This window comes from Pseudorasbora parva, chromosome 14 (assembly GCF_024679245.1).
Source record: "Pseudorasbora parva isolate DD20220531a chromosome 14, ASM2467924v1, whole genome shotgun sequence".
Taxonomy (NCBI): domain Eukaryota; kingdom Metazoa; phylum Chordata; class Actinopteri; order Cypriniformes; family Gobionidae; genus Pseudorasbora; species Pseudorasbora parva.
In genome coordinates this window covers 11289107-11316825 of record NC_090185.1, presented here as the reverse complement: position 1 = coordinate 11316825, position 27719 = coordinate 11289107, and the positions used below count along the sequence as shown (strand labels likewise).

General features: G+C 41.4%; 2 protein-coding genes and 2 long non-coding RNA genes across 5 annotated transcripts; all 4 read left to right on the top strand.

Annotated features, from left to right (window-relative positions):
• The first annotated feature begins 3349 nt into the window (after positions 1-3349).
• On the top strand, positions 3350-4875 carry LOC137039414 (uncharacterized). The gene is made up of 2 exons (XM_067414727.1): positions 3350-4430; positions 4801-4875. Exon 1 carries the CDS (start codon positions 3420-3422, stop codon positions 4251-4253), a length of 834 nt encoding a protein of 277 aa, XP_067270828.1. The 5' UTR covers positions 3350-3419; the 3' UTR covers positions 4254-4430; positions 4801-4875.
• A 3450-nt stretch (positions 4876-8325) lies between these two features.
• On the top strand, positions 8326-19004 carry LOC137040084 (uncharacterized). 2 transcript variants are annotated; one of them, XR_010897830.1, is made up of 5 exons: positions 8326-8523; positions 9238-9375; positions 16208-16345; positions 16450-16588; positions 18947-19004. It is a non-coding gene; the product is annotated as an uncharacterized lncRNA (long non-coding RNA). The 2 variants fall into 2 exon arrangements; XR_010897831.1 differs by lacking the exon at positions 18947-19004 and adding an exon at positions 16670-16688.
• On the top strand, positions 9476-11712 carry LOC137040093 (uncharacterized). Its single transcript, XR_010897840.1, has 2 exons — positions 9476-9610; positions 11545-11712. It is a non-coding gene; the product is annotated as an uncharacterized lncRNA (long non-coding RNA).
• Positions 19005-21442: 2438 nt separating the features above from the next.
• LOC137040083 (perlwapin-like) lies at positions 21443-26087 on the top strand. The gene is made up of 6 exons (XM_067415502.1): positions 21443-21547; positions 22693-22833; positions 22919-23059; positions 23147-23284; positions 23374-23512; positions 25919-26087. Exons 1-5 carry the CDS (start codon positions 21472-21474, stop codon positions 23508-23510), a joined length of 633 nt encoding a protein of 210 aa, XP_067271603.1. The 5' UTR covers positions 21443-21471; the 3' UTR covers positions 23511-23512; positions 25919-26087.
• Positions 26088-27719: the final 1632 nt, after the last annotated feature.

The following is a 27719-nucleotide window of genomic DNA, read 5'->3' as shown; positions in this document are numbered from 1 at the left end:
GCAGCACAAGGTCACCTAAATCTGCAGACCTGAAACCCAGCTCAAAGCTTCAGCCATATTGTCCCCATTGTGACAACAGGGACCATTACCTCAACTCATGTGACCAATTCAAGAAGTTAACCACTTCTCAAATCGTCGCTTGGATTAAAGAGGGAAAACGCTGTTGGAGATGTGGTCGGGCACATGCAGCAGAGGCATGCAACCTCAAGCGTCCATGCAAGGTCTGTAAAGAGATACATCTCACAGTACTACATGACTCCATTAATGACACCTCCAGGGCTGTACTCATGGTAAGCACACCACCTACCAGGATATACCTTGACAAACCTAACCGTTCTCAGAAGGTCATGTTGAAAGTGGTTAAAGTTCTTCTCCGCAATGGGCGACATACAATGGAAGCCCATGCAGTCCTCGATGATGGATCAGAGAGAACCATAGTGCTTCAGCCAGTAGTTCAGCAGCTCAAGTTAACTGGTACCCCTGAATTGCTTCCCCTACAGACAATTCAACAGTGTCCCACTGAACTGGATGGATCGTCAATATCGTTTGAGGTGTCCTCAGTGTCCAAGCCCATGACGAAGTTCACCATACACAACGCATTTACTGCAACCGGTCTGTGTCTAGCGGAGCATAACTATCCAGTGGCTGCCCTCCAAAATGCCTATAGACACCTGAAGGATCTGCCGCTGCCTCATGTGGACAGGGTAAAGCCGCTGCTCCTTATCGGGTCAGATAATCCCCACCTTCTGACACCAATTCAGCCCATACGCAAAGGTCCAATAGGGGGACCCATTGCTGTCTGCACACAACTGGGATGGTCTCTCCAGGGCCCGATGAGTCCAATGCAACCCTCACGAGGGAATCAGCAGTGTCTTCACATCATGACAGTTCCAACTCAGGATGACCTTGTCCACCATGTAGAAAGGCTTTGGCAAGTTGACACTCTCCCTTATAACGAGAAAATAGTCACCAGGTCCAAACAGGATAGAGAGGCGTACACCCTGCTGCAAAATGCCACTATCCGGGTGAATGTGGATGGTGTTCAACGATACGCTACTCCATTGCTGAGACAAACGCCAGTGAGTTTACTCCATGCAACTAAAGAATCTACGCTCCCCAGTTTACGTAGCACTGAGCGCAGACTGGCACGGGATCCAGAGAGGGCTAAAACCTACTGCAGCGAGATCCGAAAGTTAGAGGTGGCTGGTTATGTGGCTAAGATAACTCCAGAGGAGGCCAACGACAGTGTAGAGTCTTGGTACATCCCGCACCACCTGGTACATCACAACGATAAGGACAGGATAGTCTTTAACTGTTCCTTTAAACACCAGGGACAATCCTTGAATGATCAACTGCTGCCTGGACCGACTTTGGGACCTTCTTTGCTGGGTGTCCTCCTGAGATTCCGCCAACACACTGTTGCAATCAGCGGGGACATCAAAGGTATGTTCCACCAGGTACGATTGCTGCCCGGGGACAAGTCAGTGCTGCGGTTCCTTTGGAGAGACATGTGCAGGGAGGTGGAACCTGATATATATGAATGGCAGGTGCTTCCGTTCGGCACTACATGCAGCCCATGTTGTGCTATTTATGCCCTTCAAAACCACGCCCAAGGACACAAAGATGACATGGCTGACCTGGTCGACATAGTAGAACATTCATTCTATGTTGATAACTGCCTCCACAGCACGCCAACCATAGATGAAGCTAAAGCAATAGTGGATGGATTGCGTCAAATGCTCTCAGATGGAGGCTTTGAGATAAGACAATGGGCAAGCAACGTGCCATCTGTCATCCAACACCTTCCCACAGAGGCCAAGTCTGCTAATAGTGAGCGCTGGTTGGCACAAAGCAGCACTGACCTCCAAGAACCCACTCTTGGTTTGCGGTGGAATTGTATCAATGACACCCTGGGCTATAACTTGCGCTCTATGGAGATGACCGCTCCTACCATGAGGAACGTGTATAGGACTTTGGCAAGTCAATATGACCCTTTGGGGTTCATTATCCCATTCACTACCAGGGCCAAGGTTCTTATCCAAGACCTCTGGAAGCACAAGCTTGGTTGGGACGACCCCATCGAACCTCTGCATTTGAGAGAACAGTGGCTTACCTGGGTAGGAGAACTCCCGACTCTCCTTCAGTTGCAGTTCCCTCGAACATACACCTTGGCATCCAATGACAACTCTCCTGTCATTCACGAGCTTCATGTCTTTAGTGATGCATCGGAAAGAGCTTATGGCTCGGTAGCCTATTTGCGTACTACAGATAGTCAAGGGCAGGTCACAGTTACCTTTGTCTTGGCCAGGTCTAGAGTAGCTCCAAAGAAATGTCTGTCTATGCCTCGCTTGGAGCTGAGTGCAGCACTGACTGGTGCCCAGTTGGCCAAGGTGATCCAAACGGAGTTGACCATTCCTCTTCAAAGGGTTACTTTCTGGTCGGACTCTACAACTGTGTTACACTGGCTGACATCGGAGTCCTGCCGCTATAAGGTGTTCGTAGGAACACGTGTAGCAGAAATTCAGACCCTGACTGACATGGCCGAATGGAGGTATGTTGAGTCTGTGCACAACCCTGCTGACCACATCACACGAGGGCTTACACTAACTGATTTAACAGGCCCGCATCAGTGGAGCTCAGGACCGTCTTTCCTAAACCAGCCAGTGGACCAGTGGCCATCTACACCTAAACCGAAAGATGAGCCAGACTTCAGTGAGTTAAAGAAGTCTGCCTTTATTGGAATGGTTTCCATGCCTAGTAGTTCCATTCCTGATCCAAGCCAGTTCCACGCATGGCAAGAGCTCATCCAGGCTACTGTTAGATCCCTGCATGGGGCGGCCGGCACAGACACTGACTCTTCAGTCGAGGCTTCTGATTATATTGAAGCAGAGAGGCTCCTCCTGGCACAGGCTCAAAGTGACTCATTCCCGCTTGAAGTTAGGGCTTTAAAGGCCGGACAGTTAGTTCCAGCTGACAGTCGTTTGAGCTCGCTCGCCCCTGAGTATGATGGGGCCACTGGTCTCATTAGAGTGGGTGGTCGGCTACGGCGTGCTAGTGACCTGGACTTGGAGACTATACATCCAATTGTGTTGGACTCTAGCCATCCCCTCACCAAGCTGCTAATTAAGGAGACAGATCAGCGACTCCTCCACCCTGGCTCAGAACGGGTCTTGGCTGAACTGCGTTGCCAATATTGGGTACTTCGGGGCAGAGAAGCAATTCGTAAACAGCAACGAACCTGTCAAGAATGGCAACGGTGGTGCGCCAAGCGTCAAACACCGCGATTGGCTGATCTACCACCCTGCAGGCTGAACCTGTACAAGCCACCTTTTCATTCTACCGGCGTTGATTGCTTCGGCCCATTCGCAGTCAAGGTTGGTCGCCGCCAAGAGAAAAGATGGGGGATCATTTACAAATGTATGACGACACGGTGCGTACATCTGGATCTCTTAGAGCACTTGGACACTGATGCATTCCTGCTTTCTCTGCGCCGATTCATAGCACGACGAGGCACGCCCATGGAACTGCTATGTGATAACGGCACTAATTTCATTGGAGGTGATCGAGAACTTCGAGAGACCTTCAATGACATGTCACCAAGGCTACAGGAGCTGTTGGCTGGGCAGAAGATCCGTTTTCGCCATAATCCACCGAGTGCACCCCACTTCGGGGGAACCTGGGAGCGTGAGGTGAAATCAGTCAAGACAGCACTTCGTGTAATCCTGCGAGAGCAGTCAGTTCCAGAACCGGTGCTGCAAACCCTTCTGGTAGAAGTTGAGAGCATCTTGAATGCCAAGCCACTTGGCTATGTATCCTCGGATGTCGCAGACTTCGATCCAGTGACGCCAAACTTACTTCTTATGGGTCGCCGTGATGCCTCTCTACCTCAGGTCCTGTACGACTCTAACAACCTGCTCGGAAGACGGAGGTGGAGACATAGTCAGGTACTGGCTGACTGTTTCTGGACTGCCTTCATCCGCCATTACCTCCCCGGGTTGCAAGGTCGTCACAAGTGGAAGACCGATGGCAAAGAACTGACAGTAGATCAAGTAGTGCTTATTGTCGATCCCCAACTTCCAAGGGCCCTCTGGCCTGTTGGCAGAGTAATGGAAACCCTAGCTGGGGCTGATGGTAGGATCCGTATCGCCAGAGTCAAGGTTAAGGAGAAAACCGACACCCGTCCAGTGGTCCGGCTGATCCCACTTCCTCACCTTGAGGATGATGACACAGACACTTCAGGCAGACTTTCTTAGAGTGTTCAATTATCTTTACAGATAATTGGGGGCGGCTGTGTCAGAAAGCCTGTCCTAGGAACTAATATTATCGTTTCCGCACGTTCCGTATATAGTGACGCGCACCGGTAGAAGATGACTGTCAATCTTCGTTTATGCTGCTGGTTATGCAATGTTTAATGCGTTAATGCAATACATGTAAGTACATATGTACCTTTATATCATATCTGTATATGTCCTGCATGTGATTGATTGTTTCCGATGTTTATATTGTTCGAGTTTTTTCCGCTTTTTCTGCCGTAATTTGCCGAACGAATCTGCTGAGTCACCACGAGTCATCAGCGCGCTAGTGTTCTAATCCGATACAGCGCGAGTGTTTGTTTACTATTGCTTACAGCAGTGTAATACTGTATTTTAGTTAACTTTGTGATTCTTAATACTGAGATTTCAGTTGAAGATATATATATATTTTGTATCAGGTATTTGATATCCCTAAGTGTAATTGTGAAATGAGACATATGTTAGACGAATATCATTATAAATTATTTCTCTTTATTTCTTTCTGTAGACCATACAATATCACAGCTGCATACCACAGATGCATATTCAAGATTGCAAATAAATGCTTCGTTACCAACAATCTCTTCTCCATTCCTGATTCTCTGATCGGAATCAGATTCATATTTGGCCGCCTCAACCAGTAAAATATTGATTGTAGTGGGACTTCACTACAGTTGGAGTTGTAGAGAGAGAAAGCCAAACAGAGATGAATATACATGAACAAGTGTTACAGAGATGAATATACAAATATATATTGTTATAATTCCCTTCTATTTTGAAGCGCTCCATCAGAAGAAGACACCACCACTTTCTAATGAAAGCCATGTCAATGAACAACAACAAAAAAACACTGAGACTTTACCATTAACATGAAAATCCCACTGTCATTTCCACAGTGATGGCGTGGCAATCCCTAAAAGCAAAAAAAAAAGGTAACATACATGTCAAAAGCCATTGCCATCTCGGTTACATTATTTACATGATATGAAGAATGGAATATAATAGTATTTGTTTGAAGTAGCTACATATGCATTTATTAATCACTGCAATATTATGCCCAGCAGGGACGTGCACAGGGGGGTTGCTCAGGTTGCCCGGGCAACTGCCCATATGCCCTTCTCGACTCACGTTGCCCTTCCGAGGTGGAAAAAATAAATTTAAAAATCGTACAATGGATGCAGAATTTCATGTAGGCCTAGATACAAAAAAAAAACAAACAAAAAAAAAAACGCAAAGCCTCGTTCACTTCCATATTCGGGTACCCGTCCGAAAGTGAAAGTCAAGCAATTGCTTGGGGCACCGAGCTGGCCTGGGGCCTCAAGACAGCGACAGGTTAAGAATAAAATGCAACGACAAACTGCTTGAGCGCCCCTTTGATAGTCAATGCAGTAAAGTGCATTGACACTGTTATCGGAATCCCCCTCAAGGGGGCCCTCTCAGTCGTCGCTGACAACAGCCACCCAACAACGCAATCTCTGCTGCCGGCAAAATACAAAACCTCCTCGGCGATCATGAAGCGGAATTATGCTTTAGGAAGCCAGAAAAGAAAAAAGAGAAAAAACAATAGTGGTAAGTGATAAATTACACTATATAAAATAGCTTTATTTGTACAAAAATGGTGTAATTTTGCAGCAGGTAGGCTAGCAAAAATATGTTTATGTTAGCTAACGTTACCTGCCTGGCAAATGCTGCTTGTAACGAACAGTTAGTGCAACTTTTTTTTCTCGAACGGATGGAATATGGTTACTTACTGTAATATGTTTTTTTTTTAACGGGATAAGGAAGAAGCAGATCTGTTCCAGAATAACTGTTTATCGTATTTAATGACATAAAATTGCTATAGCTTTGTAATAGGTTTTGATGAAAGTGGCATAGCATGCGCATGCTATACTAACTATTTTTATGCTATTCATAAATAACCTGGAATAGTTAATATAGCATTAACTATTATTATAAACATTATTTAACCAGAAAGAGGCAGAGGAACATGATTTTTTTCATAGCTTATCTTAATGTGCTAGTGTCGGGATATTTGGTAGTAACAGTTTATGCAAATATGATATTATTTTTACCAATGGATCTTGAACAGTTACTTTATTCGGTGTGGCAATTTTTACACTGTTGCATTTTGAAGTACAGTATCAGGACAACCCACATGTTTTACTGTTACTGTTTATTAACTATTTAACAGGTATTATAGTCATCTGTTGCAACTTCATAATAACCATCCAGATAATGTTTATAGACAGTTTACAAACCAACTAGTAACCCTTAACAAAGTGTTAGGAATATTTGGTCTGTCTATCTATGTAATGTTTATAGATGTTTTAAAAATGGTTTCTTAAAGTTTTACAAACATTTTTTAATCATTACCCGTTTATCTGTAGAAAGTTAGCCATGTCCATTTTGCTTGGGGCCCCCAAAATCCTTCTAACCGCCTTGGCTGAGCCTGCATGAGCGGCACTAGAAGGAGATTGTTGCCGTTGTCGGGTGAGACTTAGTCGGAAAGGTATAACAAATGGACGATCATAAACTGTTGATGGCAGTTAAATTAATATTGTCTTTTTTTATTAGACTATTGTATTGATATTGACTGGTTTGAGTTCTTTATTGGTATAGGCAAGGGAAATGGCCTCAAACGCACCAAAATGCAGGAAATCACATCTACGAAATAAAAAAAATTATTGGGGGAGAAACCCCCAGACCCCCCTGCAAAAAAATAGCCCCACCTATAATATTTTTCCTGAGCAGAACATAAATACCACTAGGGGGCATTGAAATAATAATGATAATGGCAATAACAATAATATGTAATCGGACAGATCATGAGGGGTGGGTGGTTTCGGTTGGGGGGGGGGGGGGGGGTTCCCTTTTTTAGGTCAGAGCAACTGCCCCTCAAAAATCCTGTGCACGTCCCTGATGCCCAGTCTATTTAGTCCAGCTCCAAGGATAACAAAAACAATTGTGCAAGATTCATACAGAATTATTATTATTATTTTTTTATTAAAGGATTCATTTTTATCTTTTTAATCCTTCACAGCAAAAATATATCAGTACAGGCTTTAAGAACGTAGCCAGAGTATAAATGGCTGAACTTGTCAAACATTATGCATCATTTAGACAGACTAATATTGTAGTGCAACCAGGCAGTCAGAGCAGTTATGTTAGAATATATTATTCTTAACTATGGTAAAACAATGAGTATTCAGCAAGTTTGCCCACTAATACAGTAAGCTACAGGTAAATCACACACCCTTACACCAACATGCATTTGTCATCGTTTTAAGTTTAATAATGTGCTGGCAGATGTATTATATGATTGTGGCGTGGCCATGATTTATTAAATCCTTTTTGATTTTTAATGACTATAAATTATAGTCATTAAAAATCAAGAAGGATTTAATAAATCATGGCCACGCCACGATCAAGAACATCATAGTAATTAATAAAACTAGCACACAAATTCTTAATTCGTGTGAATTAATTCTTAATTCATAGTTAGCTTAAAGGTTATAAAATAAAACTTGACTGAATATCGGAACTCACAGTCTGATCAGTGTCCATCGTCCATCTTAAATTCGGTAGGTGGTGCTGTCACAAAAAAACTAGGGTCCTAAAACTGCAGGAATACCCTTCTCACAAAGCTTGTATTGATTGGTTTGGTTTTGTCAACGATACTACTGTAACCCTGAGTTTGTTAAACTACCATCATAGTACAGGCACCTGGTGTCCACTTATGATGACATAAAATATAACATAGCCTAAAACATAAGCTTTGAATTGATGAAGAATTGACAAGATGTAAAATGTGTTCCTTGAATGCAATGTAAGTTGCTTTGGATAAAAGCGTCTGCCAAATGCATAAATGTAAATGTAAATGTAAATAAGAGCTCATTTAAAAAATCCGTTTGTTTCTTATGCTCTGACGTGTCGTCCTCGTGTAACGCGGTCTGAACGCATCATCTCTAATCAAACACACCTGAACAGCTCATCAGGTCTTCAAGATTAAGCTATTTAAATCTTCAGGCCCGTGAGTTTCATCAGGGTTTCATTTGTGCAAGACCTCCTTGGATGTTGAAAACGCGGTTTAGCTTTAAAATACTCTTAAATTCAGCGCGTTTTTCAGCAGAGTTCGTCGTGAGGTCGCTGGTTGAGAAGATGGCGGCTCGACTGTTCTGCTCGTTGATGGTTTTGTTTTACTCTGTGTGCTTCTGCACAACAGGTTCTGAAGGTAAAATCAGCTCATGATTACTCACCCTTGTCATCAGAGGTGTGTATGACATTCTTTTTTTCAGACGAACACGATCATCTGAGGTATGTTATACTGAAGCATTATAGTGGCATTAACCTGTTTTTTTAATGCCCATAAAAGTGCATCTATCGTCACATAACTGCTCAACACAGCTTCAAAAACGACCGAAGTCAATGCAATTATAAAGCTTGGGAGACAGAACATTTTTAATGTAACCCTTTTATTTTTGTGAAAGAGGAATGTCATCTCCACCTAGGATGAGAACTTGAGGGTGAGAAACTCATGGACTAATTTGTCTGAGTGGTCCCTTTAACTTTGTTACACTGTGTGAAGAAATATGTACATAATGACTTTAGGTACAGGTCTGCATTAACATTCACGGAAGGTGTTTGTACTGAATATTTAAAGTTATGTTAGTAGCTCTTAGTCAAGTTATTGGTCTGTTTTTCCGTTGTACAAGAAAAGCAGTGACGATTTCTCACACAGTGTATCTGGAAAGCGTTCAGAACATTTTTTTCAGCATTTTGTTACAGCTTTATTCTAAAATGGGTTCATTTTACTATTTTAAAAGTGAGATGCTGTGACTGCTCTATATAAAAACAGCATTTATTATACATGTATATGGTGAATGAGGCATTCAGTGACTTGTGTTTTTTTTTTTTTTTTTTCTCCTGTTGTGTTTCTGCATATTAGCAAAGCCTGGAGTGTGTCCAAACAAATTCCCTGTACTTGGCTTGTGTGCGGAGTTGTGTGTTCATGACCGTGACTGTCCGAAAGCTGAGAAATGCTGCAGCAATGGATGTGTTCGTAAATGTACAGCGCCATATAAAGGTATGTTACACTGATGCATGGGTCAGGTTTTTTTCTTTTGTTATTACAGAATGAGACATTCAGTGATCTGATTTCTGTTGTGTGTTTGTATAACAGCAAAGCTAGGAGTGTGTCCAAACAAATTAGTTGATCTTGGATTGTGTGTCAAGTTGTGCGTTGATGACACTGACTGTCCTAAAGCTGAGAAATGCTGCAGCAATGGATGTGTACGTAAATGTAGAGCTCCAAAATAAAGGTATTCGTTATATTCTCACACGGTCTTCAGTATTTTATCTTTCCTAAAGTACCTGAATTTGGCCCATGGCACCATTTCAAGGTCATGGCTTTACAAAATAGACTAATAGAGGGTATGCATGTGAGGTCTCCATCCGCTGGAGTGACTGGCTACACTCACTGAGTGGCAAAAAGACTGTAAACCAACATGGCCTTTCAGTGTGAAATGCTGCAAAAAACACAAAGCCCGTCGCCAGAGGGGGGATCGGGGGAGGCTGGTCCACGACCCCATGGGCATCCCAGTGCCCCCTCTGGACCGAGGGAGATGGACTTGATGATGGTAATTCTCTCATTCAGACCGCTGCTGCTTCTGCTACGGATATCTTTTAGAGGGAAAAGCTGCCCATAACTGCTGGTCTAGGATCTGTTGTCTTCGTAGTTGTCTCTTATTATTAGTGAAAGTTGCCAAAAGATCATGTCTGTCTTTGCGCTTGTCAAATCATTCCCTTTCCAGCGTCTTTTCCCTTCGGTGAGTAACGTAGCCAATCACAGATGTCCTTGATTTCTAAAAGGCAATGGTCAATCACAGGTGATGACGGTAACTCCAGCAGTGACTGGATTCTTTTGTCCAGTGAGTTCTGCACACACTAATCCTCTCTTAAGTGTAGACATGACATAAATAAAAGACTCATTGTCCATTTATCAATCTTGCGTCGAAACAGGCGTATATGTTGGCGTAAGATTATGCTTACACTCCTCTCACCACCTGATTTATGAAGCTGTGCGCACCTTTGCAATCCAGGTGTACACAATACTTGCCCTTGATAAATGCAGCGGCTGAAATCGATCGTCATTAGAATAACACGCCCCTATATGTTCAAGTCTCAGTCTCCCCTACGTGCTCATTTTACGCCATGGACACACGGAAGACGGCAAAGAAGCGAAACTTCTCCGCCGTGGAGATCGGGCGCGTCTCAATCATCTCACTAGTCCACTAGTCAGGGCACTGATTAGGACATAAGTCAACGGGCTGACTCCCTGATCAGTGCCCTGACTACTGAAGTGAGATGATTGAGATGCGCCCAATGAGCCGCTCACCAGGGAAGTGCAAAAAAAAATATGGACCCAAGTTACGAGTAGGCCTACTGTTAATAGTGTGGGGGTTGAGAAGCGCACTCCAGCAGTTTAAATTTCTCATCCAGACAGCTATCACAATTCATTATTTTACAGCACATGTTTTGAAACAACTAGCATTTTAATTTCGTATCACGGCACATGTAGGCTATTCGGTGTACGATATGTGGAGTACCATTCATTCACATTAATAATAGCATGACAATTTGTAAGATTCTTATTATTCAGCTATGATTTTTATTATTAATGAAGCTTATTGTTATTTAAAAGAACGTTGTTATTATTTATTTTATTATTATTTAAAAGTGTCATTTTGTCAGTCTGAATTATTTTCAATCCCAGTCCGTGCGCAGCTGCCGGGCCTAACCCTGACCCGTCAGGTAAAGCGCACAGGCTCGTGACTGGAGAAATACAGGCCTACAAATCAAATGTTATACTATTATATTATACCCCTGCAGAATTCACTCTGGAAACCGATGACGGCCGGTGATTTAAATATGTATGATCAGGCTCGTATAAATGTCAGGAAACACAATTCCTGCCTTCTTGTCGAGCCATGGGTCTTTATTAAGAACATGCTCAAGGCCAAGCTTTAGTTTAAACTGATAACCGTTTGTTTTACTCGTGTTTTCCTCTGTTAAATCCACTCCTGCGGCCGCTCTTCTGCCACTCAGTCCGGCTGAGGGGGTTTGGGCCCTTCGGATGCATACCCTCTATAATACTGGAATACAGTTCACTCTATAATCTAAATGTTGTGCTCTGTATCAGAGATTGAATGCTGCTATATGGACTGACTAAAGCTGTGTGTCTGTATCTCTGCAGTGAAGCCTGGTGGTGACTGTCTCAATCCGATCGTGTGCTGAGAACCGTTGCCATGATGGCCGCTGTTGCCCTGAACAGAGCATGCAGTTAACAGTGCTTTAACATCAGAGAGTCCTCGGCAGATTGATTGAGCTCTTACTTTCACCAAATAAATCACTGTTTATCTTCTGTGGCTTCTTTTGTTGTTGTTTTTGTTTGTTATACAATCATTGCAGTGAGTTTTATAACCTTTGTGCTGAAAGATACTTTAGTTCTGGAATAGTCAGTACAATATCTGTGGCCTGTACTATGATGGTTATTTAACAAACTCAGGGTAACAGGATTAGTTGTTGACAACCAGTCACTTCAGGTTTTGTTGGTCTCATGATGCTGCTCATCAGCTTTCTGTCAACTCAGGCTTTGATCCTGAGTTTAGCTGTGACATCAGTTGTGAACAGCCAATCACATGCTGTGGATCAGTGGCATATGCATCAAACATATTCAAATAGACACAAGTGCTTTTTTTTTTCTAGTTTCAGCCCGATGCAGTTATCTTTTTCATTTCTAGCTCCATGTTGTTTAAATCTCAAATGCACTCGTGGTCTTCTGTTCACCCATCAGCGAGCTGGTCTGGCTGGTCTGAAAACCAGGGGCCTGTACCATGATGGTAGTTTAACAAACTCAGGGTTAAAGGATTAGTTTCGAGTTGACAAAACCAAACCATTGTATTAAGGCTTTGTTGGTCCCATGATGCTGATCATCAGCTTTCTTTGTCAACTCAGGCTTTGATCCTGACTTCAGGAGTTTAGCTGTGACATCAGCAGTGAACAGCCAATCACACGCTGTGGAACTGAGATTCACTTCTCGCGAGACAATCAGTGAGATTAATTTCTCTCTTCTGCAGAATATTGCATGATTGAAAAATATTAAGAATAAAAAATAAAAAAAATACACAGCAAGAAGAAAAGCTGTTTATGAAAGAGGACAACTTTAAGAAAAAATTGTATACGTCAATGCAAGTAAAAGTTATGAAGTTAGTTTAGTTGATATAGAGAAAATAAAACATTTAAGCTCAGTGAGCATCTTTTTTTTATAGGCTATTTTTATTTATTGATTTTAAAACTTTGTCCATATGACTTTATGCAGGTGATGTTATTTATATGACTTATGTATTAATTTTAACAAAGTGCCTATTAATGATTGATTAACTAAAATGATAAATGTGTAATTGATTTAAGGTATAATAATTACATAAATTATAAGTAAATCATTCAAAATTAATATTATTATAAATAAGCATTGTTAAAAGCAAGACGCTTTAGTCTTTAAAAACCATTTGCTATGTAATGACCTTTAATTTGGAGCAGAAACAGGGGGAGTGGCTTTACTGCATCAGAGGTGTGTCACTTTACTCACAGCTGATTGGCCCAATTTCAGTTTGAGATCTCTAATCCAGAACATAACCTGCCCTGGAGCAGGTTAGCCGTGGAGCATAAGTTACTATGGCGATGAACACAGCTAAAAGCCAAACCACTTTAATGGTACCTAAAACCCAGGATTGGCACAAACTAAGCTTAAACAAATCAGGCTAGCCAGCTAAACCAGCTTCATGGTACAGGCCCCAGGTGTGTTCAGGTGGATTGTTGGCGCTTTGCTGTTTTAGAAGTCCTCGCTGCAGCCTGTAGCACGATGACGTACTGGATCAGATCCAATGCGTACTGGACGCGCATGCGCGGTGGTTTCATTCACAATTCGATGACGTCATATATGCATGCGCAGAAGAGTTTTGGGGACATTGAATGCACAGGAGAGTTTGCTGGATAGATAAATACTCAAACCGCTCGCACAAAAATGATTAATAACATGCTCACGCCATCAGGACACGCGTTTTGCATTTTTCCTTGAATGTTTAGGCTACTGTATTTTAAAGTTCTTTACAGATCGTGTTGCATTGAGGATTAAAATTACAGACAATTACTTGACTCATTTTTCCTTCCGCTCAACAGCAAGTATGATCAGAATATATAAAAAAGTAACTGTTTTGCATGCACAGCGAAACTAGGATAATTTAAGCATCACATTTATGAAAAGATTTATTAATCAATAATTACTTAATACTATTTATCAGTACTACAACTACACAGTTTAGAACATCATCTATATACAATAATGATCATACATTATGACTAGCGCATACGCATTATAAATTAACTCAGAGATCTGTATGAATGACATTGCCATAACGATCCACCATCTAGTACGTATTGGATCTGATCCAGCAACGTCATCGTGCTACAGGCTGCAGCGAGGGGTGTCTGATTTTGAGAACTGAAAGGACTGCCTTTGACCAACAAATACCTGAGGCCTATACCACGAAGCAGGTTTAGCTGTCTGCTAGATATGTTTAAACTTACTTTGTGCCAATCCTGGGCTTTAGCTCCTCCACGGCTAACCTGCTCTGGGTCAGGTTATGTTCTGGATAAGACATCTCAAACTGAAATTGGACCAATCAGCTGTGAGTAAAGTGACACACCTCTGATGTAATAAGACACGCCCCCTGTTTCTGCTCCAAATTAAAGGTCAATAAAGGTTTTTAAAAGTGCCTGGCTTTTAACAATGCTTATTTATAATAATAATTTGGATGATTTCGGTATCATGCAATTATTATACCCTTTATCAACTACACACTCACTTTTAGATAATCAACCATTAATAGGCACTTGTTTAAATACAAATAGCCAATATAAAGGTCATACAAATAAGCTTTAAAATCAATAAATAACGCTATAAAAATGACTACATGTTAGTTTTAATGTCCAGTTCTCTCTATATCAACTAAACTAACTTTTACTTGCTCTGACGTAGTAAGATTTTTCTTTAAAATGTCCTCTTTCATAGACGGCTCTTCTTGCTGTGTAAATTGTTTTAATATTTTTCAGTCATGTAATAAGTAAATCTCAGTTTGACTGATCCACAGTGTGTGATTGGCTGTTCACTGCTGATGTCACAGCTAAACTCCTAAACTCAGGATTAAAGCCTGAGTTGACAGAGAAAGCTGTTGATCAGCATTATGAGACCAACAAAGCCTAATCGTTTGGTTTTGTCATCCTCGAAACTAAACCTGTAACCCTGAGTTTGTTAAACTACCAGGTACAGGACCCTGGTGTCCACTTACGAGGACATAATATATAAGCTGATTACAAAAAAATCAATTTGTATGCTCTAATGACGTCACGTTTCGTCATCGCGTAACGCGGTAATTGCCTGACCGCATCATCTCTAATCAAACACACCTGAACAGCTCATCAGGGCTTCAAGATTAACCTATTTAAAGCTTCAGGCCCGTGAGTTTCATCAGGGTTTCATTTGTGCAAGACCTCCTTGGATGTTGAAAACGCGTTTTAGCTTTAAAATACTCTTAAATTCAGCGCGTTTTTCAGCAGAGTTCGTTGTGAGGTCGCTGGTTGAGAAGATGGCGGCTCGACTGTTCTGCTCGTTGATGGTTTTGTTTTACTCTGTGTGCTTCTGCACAACAGGTTCTGAAGGTAAAATCAGCTCATGATTACTCACCCTTGTCATCAGAGGTGTGTATGACATTCTTTTTTTCAGACGAACACGATCATCTGAGGTATGTTATACTGAAGCATTATAGTGGCATTAACCTGTTTTTTTAATGCCCATAAAAGTGCATCTATCGTCACATAACTGCTCAACACAGCTTCAAAAACGACCGAAGTCAATGCAATTATAAAGCTTGGGAGACAGAACATTTTTAATGTAACCCTTTTATTTTTGTGAAAGAGGAATGTCATCTCCACCTAGGATGAGAACTTGAGGGTGGGAAACTCATGGACTAATTTGTCTGAGTGGTCCCTTTAACTTTGTTACACTGTGTGAAGAAATATGTACATAATGACTTTAGGTAGGTCTGCATTAACATTCACGGAAGGTGTTTGTACTGAATATTTAAAGTTATGTTGGTCTCTTAACTCTTAGTCAAGTTACTGGTTTGTTTTTCCGTTGTACAAGAAAAGCAGTGACGATTTCTCACACAGTGTATCTGGAAAGCGTTCACAGCACTTTGTCAGCATTTTGTTACAGCCTTATTCTAAAATGGGTTAATTTTACTATTTTAAAAATGAGATGCTGTGACTGCTCTATATAAAAACAGCATTTATTTTAATCAAGAGTTCATCCATTTTTGGTCAAGATCTTGTACTGATAATGCAAGAGTCCAGCACTCTGTCAGTCTCCTCCAGCACATCCCAAAGACTTTCAGTGACTGTGAGGTCTGGACTCAGAGGTGCCGATTCATGTGACAATGATCCTTCACTCCTCAACTATTCACAGTTTGAGTCTGAATCTTGACTGCCATCCTGGAATATGACCTTGTGTCTTACATGGTTGTTTAAGAAATGAAACACTACACACTCCATAAGTTTGGGTTGGAAGAACTGTTGCCAAATGCATAACATGAGAAACATAATCACTGCACTAATGATCCAATAAATATCTGTGATTTGTGACCTGTATGTGACATTCAACAGAATGTGTTAAAGGATAATTAAAATGAAGTGTTTTTTTTTTTAATATATGTGTATATAATACATGTATATGGTGAATGAGGCATTCAGTGACTTGTGTTTTTTTTTTTTTTTTTCTCTATTGTGTTTCTGCATATTAGCAAAGCCTGGAGTGTGTCCAAACAAATTCCCTGTACTTGGCTTGTGTGCGGAGTTGTGTGTTCATGACCGTGACTGTCCGAAAGCTGAGAAATGCTGCAGCAATGGATGTGTACGTAAATGTACAGCGCCATATAAAGGTATGTTACACTGATGCATGGGTCAGGTTTTTTTTTCTTTTGTTCTCTTTCTTTTACAGAATGAGACATTCAGTGATCTGGTTTCTGTTGTGTTTGTATAACAGCAAAGCCAGGAGTGTGTCCAAACAAATTAGTTGATCTTGGATTGTGTGTCAAGTTGTGCGTTGATGACACTGACTGTCCGAAAGCTGAGAAATGCTGCAGCAATGGATGTGTACGTAAATGTAGAGCTCCAAAATAAAGGTATTCGTTATATTCTCACACGGTCTTCAGTATTGTATCTTTCCTAACGTACCTGAATTTGGCCCATGGCACCATTTCAAGGTCATGGCTTTACAAAATAGACTAATAGAGGGTATGCATGTGAGGTCTCCATCCGCTGGAGTGACTGGCTACACTCACTGAGTGGCAAAAAGACTGTAAACCAACACGGCCTTTCAGTGTGAATGCTGCGAAAAACACAAAACAAAGCCCGTCGCCAGAGGGGGGATCGGGGGAGGCTGGTCCACGAACCCCATGGACATCCCGGTGCCCCCTCTGGCCCGAGGGAGATGGACTTGATGATGGTAATTCTCTCATTCAGACCGCTTCTGCTTCTGCTACGGATATCTTTTAGAGGGAAAAGCTGCCCATACTGCTGGTCTAGGGTCTGTTGTCTTCGCAGTAGTCTCTTATTATTAGTGAAAGTTGCCAAAAGATCATGTCTGTCTTTGCGCTTGTCAAATCATTCCCTTTCCAGCGTCTTTTCCCTTCGGTGAGTAACGTAGCCAATCACAGATGTCCTTGATTTCTAAAAGGCAATGGTCAATCACAGGTGATGACGGTTACTCCAGCAGTGACTGGATTCTTTTGTCCAGTGAGTTCTGCACACACTAATCCTCTCAAGTGTAGACATGACGTAAATAAAAGACTCATTGGCCATTTATCAATCTTGCGTAGAAACTGGTGTATATGTTGGCGTAAGATTATGCTTACACTCCTCTCACCGCCTGTTTTATGAAACTGTGCATACCTCTGCAATCCAGGTGTACGCAATACCTGCCCTTGATAAATGCAGCGGCTGAAACCGATCGTCATTAGAATAACACGCCCCTATATGTTCAAGTCTCAGTCTCCCCTACGTGCTCATTTTACGCCATGGACACACGGAAGACGGCAAAGAAGCGAAACTTCTCCGCCGTGGAGATCGGGCGTGTCTCAATCATCTCACTAGTCCACTAGTCAGGGCACTGATTAGGACATAAGTCAACGGGCTGACTCCCTGATCAGTGCCCTGACTACTGAAGTGAGATGATTGAGATGCGCCCAATGAGCCGCTCACCAGGGAAGTGCAAAAAAAATATGGACCCAAGTTACGAGTAGGCCTACTGTTAATAGTGTGGGGGTTGAGAAGCGCACTCCAGCAGTTTAAATAATTTCTCATCCAGACAGCGATCACAATTCATTATTTTACAGCACATGTTTTGAAACGACTAGCATTTTAATTTCGTATCACAGCACATGTAGGCTATTGGGTGTACGATATGATGTGGAGTACCATTCATTCACATTAATAATAGCATGACAATTTGTAAGACTCTTATTATTCGGCTATGATTTGTATTATTAATGAAGTTTATTGTTATTTAGAAGACTGTCGTTATAATTTATTTTATTATTTAAAAGAATGTCATTATTTTGTCAGTCTGAATTATTTTCAGTCCCAGTCCGTGCGCAGCTGCCAGGCCTAACCCTGAACCGTCAGGTAAAGCGCACAGGCTCGCAGCTGGAGGAATACAGGCCTACAAATCAAATGCTTTAGTATAGTCACACAAATTAAACATTGAAGTCCATGTTGCACAAAAATAAACACTGAAGTTATAATTTTTTTTTTTTTTTTTTTTTTAAAGTAGGTCATAATATAGCATATCTTGTCAGTGCGTTTTGTGGTGTTAGGAATTGTTTTTCTGCGCATTTTCACACTAACTCAAACGTGCGTACACCACCTCCTGAGCTAGTGTAGGATTTGAGCGTGCCGTACGCCAACGTCCATATTGATAATTATCAGTCACCGTGGGTTTGGGTGTACGCTGGAAATTTGGTGTACGCACTTTTGATAAATGAGGGCCGTTGAGTCCCTGGTAATATAATGGACCTGTGTGAACCTATAATGTATTGAGATTTTGAGGAAAACAAACGTTTCATATTCTTGACAAGTGGCCACAATACACAGACCCATATATATTATACCCCTGCAGAATTCACTCTGGAAACCGATGACGGACGGTGATTTAAATATGTATGATCAGGCTCGTATAAATGTCAGGAAACACAATTCCTGGCTTCTTGTCGAGCCATGGGTCTTTATTAAGAACATGCTCAAGGCCAAGCTTTAGTTTAAACTGATAACCGTTTGTTTTACTCGTGTTTTCCTCTGTTAAATCCACTCCTGCGGCCGCTCTTCTGCCACTCAGTCCGGCTGAGGGGGTTTGGGCCCTTCGGATGTATACCCTCTATAATACTGGAATACAGTTCACTCTATAATCTAAATGTTGTGCTCTGTATCAGAGATTGAATGCTGCTATATGGACTGACTAAAGCTGTGTGTCTGTATCTCTGCAGTGAAGCCTGGTGGTGACTGTCTCAATCCGATCGTGTGCTGAGAACTGTTGCCATGATGGCCGCTGTTGCCCTGAACAGAGCATGCAGTTAACAGTGCTTTAACATCAGAGAGTCCTCGGCAGATTGATTGAGCTCTTACTTTCACCAAATAAATTACTGTTTATCTTCTGTGGTTTCTTTTGTTTTTGTGATACAATACAGTTTCGATTTTAATTTGGCAAATGTTTCCGATTCAACGATTGGCTGATTGCAGTGAGTTTTATAACCTTTGTGCTGGAAGATACTTTAGTTCTGGACTAGTCAGTACAATATCTGTGGTCTGTATCATGATGGTTGTTTAACCGCCTCAGGGTTACAGGATTATTTGTTGACAACCAGTCACTTCAGGTTTTGTTGGTCTCATGATGCTGCTCATCAGCTTTCTGTCAACTCAGGCTTTGATCCTGAGTTTAGCTGTGACATCAGTTGTGAACAGCCAATCACATGCTGTGGATCAGTGGCATATGCATAAACGTATTCAAATAGACACAAGTGCTTTTTTTTTCTAGTTTCAGCCCGACACAGTTATCTTTTTCATTTCTAGCTCCATGTTATTTAAATCTCAAATGCACTCGTGGTCTTCTGTTCACCCATCAGCGAGCTGGTCTGAAAACCAGGTGTGTTCAGGTGGATTGTTGGCGCTTTGCTGTTTTGAGCAAGAAGTCCTCGCTGCAGCCTGTAGCATGATGACGTACTGGATCAGATCCAACGCGTACTGGACGCGCATGCGCGGTGGTTTCATTCACAATTCGATGACTTCATATACACATGCGCAGAAGAGTTTTGGGGACATTGAATGCACAGGAGAGTTCGCTGGATAGATAAATACTCAAACCGCTCGCACAAAAATGATTAATAACATGCTCACGCCATCAGGACACGCGTTTTGCATTTTTCCTTGAATGTTTAGGCTACTGGTATTTTAAAGTTCTTTACAGATCGTTTTGCATTGAGGATTAAAATTACAGACAATTACTTGACTCATTTTTCCTTCCGCTCAACAGCAAGTATGATCAGAATATATAAAAAGTAACTGTTTTGCATGCATGCACAGCGAAACTAGGATAATTTAAGCATCACATTTATGAAAAGATTTATTAATCAATAATGACTTAATACTATTTATCAGTACTACAACTACACAGTTTAGAACATCATCTATATACAATAATGATCATACATTATGACTAGCGCATACGCATTATAAATTAACTCAGAGATCTGTATGAATGACATTGCCATAACGATCCACCATCCAGTACGTATTGGATCTGATCCAGCAACGTCATCGTGCTACAGGCTGCAGCGAGGGGTGTCTCGTTTTGAGAACTGAAAGGACTGCCTTTGACCAACAAATACCTGAGGCCTATACCATGAAGCAGGTTTAGCTGTCTGCTAGATATGTTTAAACTTACTTTGTGCCAATCCTGGGCTTTAGCTCCTCCACGGCTAACCTGCTCTGGGTCAGGTTATGTTCTGGATAAGACATCTCAAACTAAAATTGGACCAATCAGCTGTGAGTAAAGTGACACACCTCTGATGTAATAAGTCACTCCCCCTGTTTCTGCTCCAAATTAAAGGTCAATAAAGGTTTTTAAAAGTGCCTGGCTTTTAACAATGCTTATTTATAATAATAATTTGGATGATTTCGGTATCATGCAATTATTATACCCTTTATCAACTACACACTCACTTTTAGATAATCGACCATTAATAGGCACTTGTTTAAATACAAATAGCCAATATAAAGGTCATACAAATAAGCTTTAAAATCAATAAATAACGCTATAAAATGACTACATGTTAGTTTTAATATTCAGTTCTCTCTATATCAACTAAACTAACTTTTACTTGCTCTGACGTAGTAAGATTTTCCTTTAAAATGTCCTATTTCATAGACGGCTCTTATCTTCTTGCTGTGTAAATTGTTTTAATATTTTTCATTCATGTAATAAGTGAATCTCAGTTTGACTGATCCACAGCATGTGATTGGCTGTTCACGACTGATGTCACAGCTAAACTTCTAAACTCAGGATCAAAGCCTGAGTTGACAGAGAAAGCTGATGATCAGCATCATGAGACCAACAACGCCTGAATCGTTTGGTTTGGTTTTGTCATCCTCGAAACTAATCCTGTAACCCTGAGTTTGTTAAACTACCAGGTACAGGACCCTGGTGTCCACTTACGAGGACATAAAATATAAGCTAATACAAAAAAATCAATTTGTATGCTCTAATGACGTCACGTTTCGTCATCGCGTAATGCGGTAATTGCCTGACCGAGTCATCTCTAATCAAACACACCTGAACAGCTCATCAGGGCTTCAAGATTAAGCTATTTAAAGCTTCAGCCCCGTGAGTTTAATCAGGATTTCATTTGCGCAAGATCTTTGGGTGTTTAAAACACAGTTTAGCTTTAAAATCCCCCTGAACCTTAATTCAGTGTGGTTTTCAGCAGAGTTCGTCGTGAGGTCGCTGGTTGAGAAGATGGCGGCTCGACTGTTCTGCTCGTTGATAGTTTTATTGTGTTACTCTGTGTGCTTCTGCACAACAGCTCCTGAAGGTAAGGAAGAGTAGAAACAGGTGAGGTGTTTTAAAGGGATAGTTTACCCAAAAATGAAAATCAGCTCATGATTTGCTCACCCTCAAGTCATCAGAGGTGTATGACATTCTTCTTTAAGACGAACACAAAAATCATCAGAGGTATGTCATACTGAAGCATTATAATGGCATTGACTGGATGTTTTTTTTTATGTCCATAAAAGTGCATCTATCATCACATAGTTACTACACATGGCTTCAAACATTTTTAATGTAACCCTTTTATTTGTCTGCAAGAGGAATGCCATCTACACCTAGGATGAACTTGAGGCTGAGTAAATCGTGGACTAATTTGTCTTTTAAGTGAATGGTCCCTTTAATTGTTACAACGTGTGACGAAATCAGTACATAATGACTTTAGGTCTGCATTAAATATACAGCACAAATATCCCGTGAAATGTTAGTTAAGTTGGTAGCTTTAAGTTTTCAAGTTATTAGTGTTTTTCTGTTGTACAAGAAAAGCAGTGATTATTTCTCACACCGTGTATCTGGAAAGCATTCACAGGGCTTTGTCAACATGTTATGTTACAGCCTTATTCCAAAACAGGTTAATTTAACTTCTCTTACTACTTAAAAGTGAAGTGCTGTGACTGCTCTATGCACACAGCATTTATTTTAATCAAGAGGTGCATCAATTTTTGGTCAAGATCATGTCCTGACAATGCAAGAGTCCAGCACTCTGTCAGTCTCCTCCAGCACATCCCAAAGACTTTCAGTGACTGTGAGGTCTGGACTCAGAGGTGCCGATTCATGTGAAAATGATCCTTCACTCCTCAACTATTCACAGTTTGAGTCTGATTCTTGACTGTCATCCTGAATATGACTTTGTGTCTTACATGGTGGGTTTAGAAATGAAAAGCTACTCACTCCATAAGTTTGGGTTGGAAGAACTGTTGCCAAATGCATAACATGATAGAAACATAATCACTGCAATAATGATCCAATCAATAGCTCAGCATTTGCCAGTTTAAATCCAAACAGTGACTTGTGATGTGTGCAACGTTCAACAGAATGTTAAAGGACCATTAAAATTATTACTTTCTTTTTGTAAAATGGTGAATGAGGCATTCAGTGACTTGTGGTTTTTCTATTGTGCTTCTGCATTAGCAAAGCCAGGAGTGTGTCCAAAAATCAAACCTGGAGATGTTGGAGTCTGTGTGGAGATGTGTTCGTCTGACAGCGACTGTCCGAACGATGAGAAATGCTGCAGCAATGGCTGTGGACATACCTGTGGAGCTCCACATAGAGGTTTTTTTTTTTTTTTTCTCCTCCCTTTCCCCCCATTAAACAGAATAAGGCATTCAGTCATCTGGTTTCTGTGTTTGTATAACAGTAAAGCCAGGAGTGTGTCCAAACAGCATCCTTGCAGTCACAGTGTGTGGGGAGCACTGTGTTGATGACCTCGACTGTCCGAAAGCTGAGAAGTGCTGCAGCGTTTCTTCATGTTTGCGTACATGTATAGCCCCATATAAAGGTATGTTACACAGCATGGATCAGGTTTTTTCCTTCTCATTAGAGAATGAGACATTAAGTGATTTGGTTTCTGTTGTGTTTCTAACAGCAAAGCCAGGAGTGTGTCCAAACAAATTCCCTATACCTCGAATGTGTGTTGAGTTGTGTGTTGATGACACTGACTGTCCGAAAGCTGAGAAATGCTGCAGAAGTGGATGTGTACGTAAATGTACAGCGCCATATAAAGGTATGTTACACTGGGCCTTGTTTTTTCTTTTCCCTTTTACAGAATGAGAGATTCAGTGATCTGGTTTCTGTTGTGTGTTTGTATAACAGCAAAGCCAGGAGTGTGTCCAAACAAATTAGTTGATCTTGGATTGTGTGTCAAGTTGTGCGTTGATGACACTGACTGTCCGAAAGCTGAGAAATGCTGCAGCAATGGATGTGTACGTAAATGTAGAGCTCCAAAATAAAGGTATTTGTTATATTCTCACGGTCTTCAGTATTTTATCTTTCCTAAAGTACCTGAATTTGGCCCATGGCACCATTTCAAGGTCATGGCTTTACAAAATAGACTAATAGAGGGTATGCACGTGAGGTCTCCATCCGCTGGAGTGACTGGCTACACTCACTGAGTGGCAAAAAGACTGTAAACCAACACCTCCTTTCAGTGTGAATGCTGTGAAAAACACAAAACAAAGCCCGTCGCCAGAGGGGGGATCGGGGGAGGCTGGTCCACGACCCCATGGACATCCCGGTGCCCCCTCTGGCCCGAGGGAGATGGACTTGATGATGGTAATTCTCTCATTCAGACCGCTTCTGCTTCTGCTACGGATATCTTTTAGAGGGAATAGCTGCCCATACTGCTGGTCTAGGGTCTGTTGTCTTCGTAGTAGTCTCTTATTATTAGTGAAAGTTGCCAAAAGATCATGTCTGTCTTTGCGCTTGTCAAATCATTCCCTTTCCAGCGTCTTTTCCCTTCGGTGAGTAACGTAGCCAATCACAGATGTCCTTGATTTCTAAAAGGCAATGGTCAATCACAGGTGATGACGGTAACTCCAGCAGTGACTGGATTCTTTTGTCCAGTGAGTTCTGCACACACTAATCCTCTCTTAAGTGTAGACATGACGTAAATAAAAGACTCATTGGCCATTTATCAATCTTGCGTCGAAACAGGCGTATATGTTGGCGTAAGATTATGCTTACACTCCTCTCACCGCCTGATTTATGAAGCTGTGTGCACCTTTGCAATCCAGGTGTACACAATACTTGCCCTTGATAAATGCAGCGGCTGAAAACGATCGTCATTAGAATAACACGCCCCTATATGTTCAAGTCTGTCTCCCCCACGCCCTCATTTTACGCCATTGACACACGGAAGACGGCAAAGAAGCGACACTTCTCCGCTGTGGAGATCGGGCGCGCTCAATCATCTCACTAGTCCACTAGTCAGGGCACTGATTAGGACATAAGTCAATGGGCTGACTCCCTGATCAGTGTCCTGACTACTGAAGTGAGATGATTGAGACGCGCCCAATGAGCCGATCACCAGGGAAGTGCAAAAAAAATGAAAATGTTTTATTTGGGAGTTTAGAGTGAGATTAAAGGCATCCACAAAATATGGACCCAAATTACGAGTAGGCCTACTGTTAATAGTGTGGGGGTTGAGAAGCGCACTCCAGCAGTTTAAATAATTTCTCATCCAGACAGCTATCACAATTCATTATTTTACAGCACATGTTTTGAAACAATTAGCATTTTAATTTCGTATCACGGCACATGTAGGCTATTCGGTGTACGATATGTGGAGTACCATTCATTCACATTAATAATAGCATGACAATTTGTAAGCTTCTTATTATTCCGCTATGATTTGTATTATTAATGAAGCTTAGTTATTTAGAAGACTGTCGTTATAATTTATTTTATTATTTAAAAGAATGTCATTATTTTGTCAGTCTGAATTATTTTCAGTCCCAGTCCGTGCGCAGCTGCCGGGCCTAACCCTGAACCGTCAGGTAAAGCGCACAGGCTCGCAGCTGGAGGAATACAGGCCTACAAATCAAATGCTTTAGTATAGTCACACAAATTAAACATTGAAGTCCATGTTGCACAAAAATAAACACTGAAGTTTTATAATGACGTTGTTGTTTTTTTTTTTGTTGTTTTACAATGGGTCATAATATAGCATATCTTGTCAGTGCGTTTTGTGGTGTTAGGAGTTGTTTTTCTGCGCATTTTCACACTAACTCAAATGTGCGTACACCACCTCCTGAGCTAGTGTAGGATTTGAGCGTGCCGTACACCAACGTCCATATTGATAAATCTCGAAGTCACCGTGGGTTTGGGTGTACGCTGGAAATTTGGTGTACGCACTATTGATAAATGAGGGCCATTGTGTCGTTGAGTCCCTGGTAATATAATGGACCTGTGTGAACCTATAATGTATTCAGATTTTGAGGAAAACAAACGTTTAATATTCTTGACAAGTGGCCACAATACGCAGACCCATATATATTATACCCCTGCAGAATTCACTCTGGAAACCGACGACGGATGGTGATTTTAAAGATGATCAGGCTCGTATAAATGTCAGGAAACACAATTCCTGGCTTCTTGTCGAGCCATGGGTCTTTATTAAGAACACCATCGAGCCCAAGCTTTAGTTTAAACTGATAACCGTTTGTTTTCCTCTGTTAAATCCACTCCTGCGGCCGCTCTTCTGCCACTCAGTCCGGCTGAGGGGGTTTGGGCCCTTCGGATGCATACCCTCTATAATACTGGAATACAGTTCACTCTATAATCTAAATGTTGTGCTCTGTATCAGAGATTGAATGCTGCTATATGGACTGACTAAAGCTGTGTGTCTGTATCTCTGCAGTGAAGCCTGGTGGTGACTGTCTCAATCCGATCGTGTGCTGAGAACCGTTGCCATGATGGCCGCTGTTGCCCTGAACAGAGCATGCAGTTAACAGTGCTTTAACATCAGAGAGAGTCCTCGGCAGATTGATTGAGCTCTTACTTTCACCAAATAAATTACTGTTTATCTTTTGTTGTTGTTTTTGTTTGTTATACAATAGTTTCGATTTTAATTTGGCAAATGTTTCCGATTGGCTGATTGCAGTGAGTTTTATAACCTTTGTGCTGAAAGATACTTTAGTTCTAGACTAGTCACTACATTATATGTGGCCTGTATCATGATGGTTGTTTAACCGACTCAGGGTTACAGGATTAGTTGTTGACAACCAGTCACTTCAGGTTTTGTTGGTCTCATGATGCTGCTCATCAGCTTTCTGTCAACTCAGGCTTTGATCCTGAGTTTAGCTGTGACATCAGTTGTGAACAGCCAATCACATGCTGTGGATCAGTGGCATATGCATCAAATAGACACAAGTGCTTTTTTTTTTTTTCTAGTTTCAGCCCAACGCAGTTATCTTTTTCATGTCTAGCTCCATGTTGTTTAAATCTCAAATGCACTCGTGGTCTTCTGTTCACCCATCAGCGAGCTGGTCTGAAAACCAGGTGTGTTCAGGTGGATTGTTGGCGCTTTGCTGTTTTAGAAGTCCTCGCTGCAGCCTGTAGCACGATGACGTACTGGATCAGATCCAACGCGTACTGGACGCGCATGCGCGGTGGTTTCATTCACAATTTGATGACGTACTGGATCAGATCCAACGCGTACTGGACGCGCATGCGCGGTGGTTTCATTCACAATTCGATGACGTCATATACGCATGCACAGGAGAGTTTTGGGGACATTGAATGCACAGGAGAGTTTGCTGGATAGATAAATACTCAAACCGCTCGCACAAAAATGATTAATAACATGCTCACGCCATCAGGACACGCGTTTTGCATTTTTCCTTGAATGTGTAGGCTACTGGTATTTTAAAGTTCTTTACAGATCGTGTTGCATTGAGGATTAAAATTACAGACAATTACTTGACTCATTTTTCCTTCCACTCAACAGCAAGTATGATCAGAATATATAAAAAAGTAACTGTTTTGCATGCATGCACAGCGAAACTAGGATAATTTAAGCATCACATTTATGAAAAGATGATTTATTAATCAATAATGACTTAATACTATTTATCAGTACTACAACTACACAGTTTAGAACATCATCTATATACAATAATGATCATACATTATGACTAGCGCATACGCATTATAAATTAACTCAGAGATCTGTATGAATGACATTGCCATAACGATCCACCATCCAGTACGTATTGGATCTGATCCAGCAACGTCATCGTGCTACAGGCTGCAGCGAGGGGTGTCTCGTTTTGAGAACTGAAAGGACTGCCTTTGACCAACAAATACCTGAGGCCTATACCATGAAGCAGGTTTAGCTGTCTGCTAGATATGTTTAAACTTACTTTGTGCCAATCCTGGGCTTTAGCTCCTCCACGGCTAACCTGCTCTGGGTCAGGTTATGTTCTGGATAAGACATCTCAAACTAAAATTGGACCAATCAGCTGTGAGTAAAGTGACACACCTCTGATGTAATAAGTCACTCCCCCTGTTTCTGCTCCAAATTAAAGGTCAATAAAGGTTTTTAAAAGTGCCTGGCTTTTAACAATGCTTATTTATAATAATAATTTGGATGATTTCGGTATCATGCAATTATTATACCCTTTATCAACTACACACTCACTTTTAGATAATCGACCATT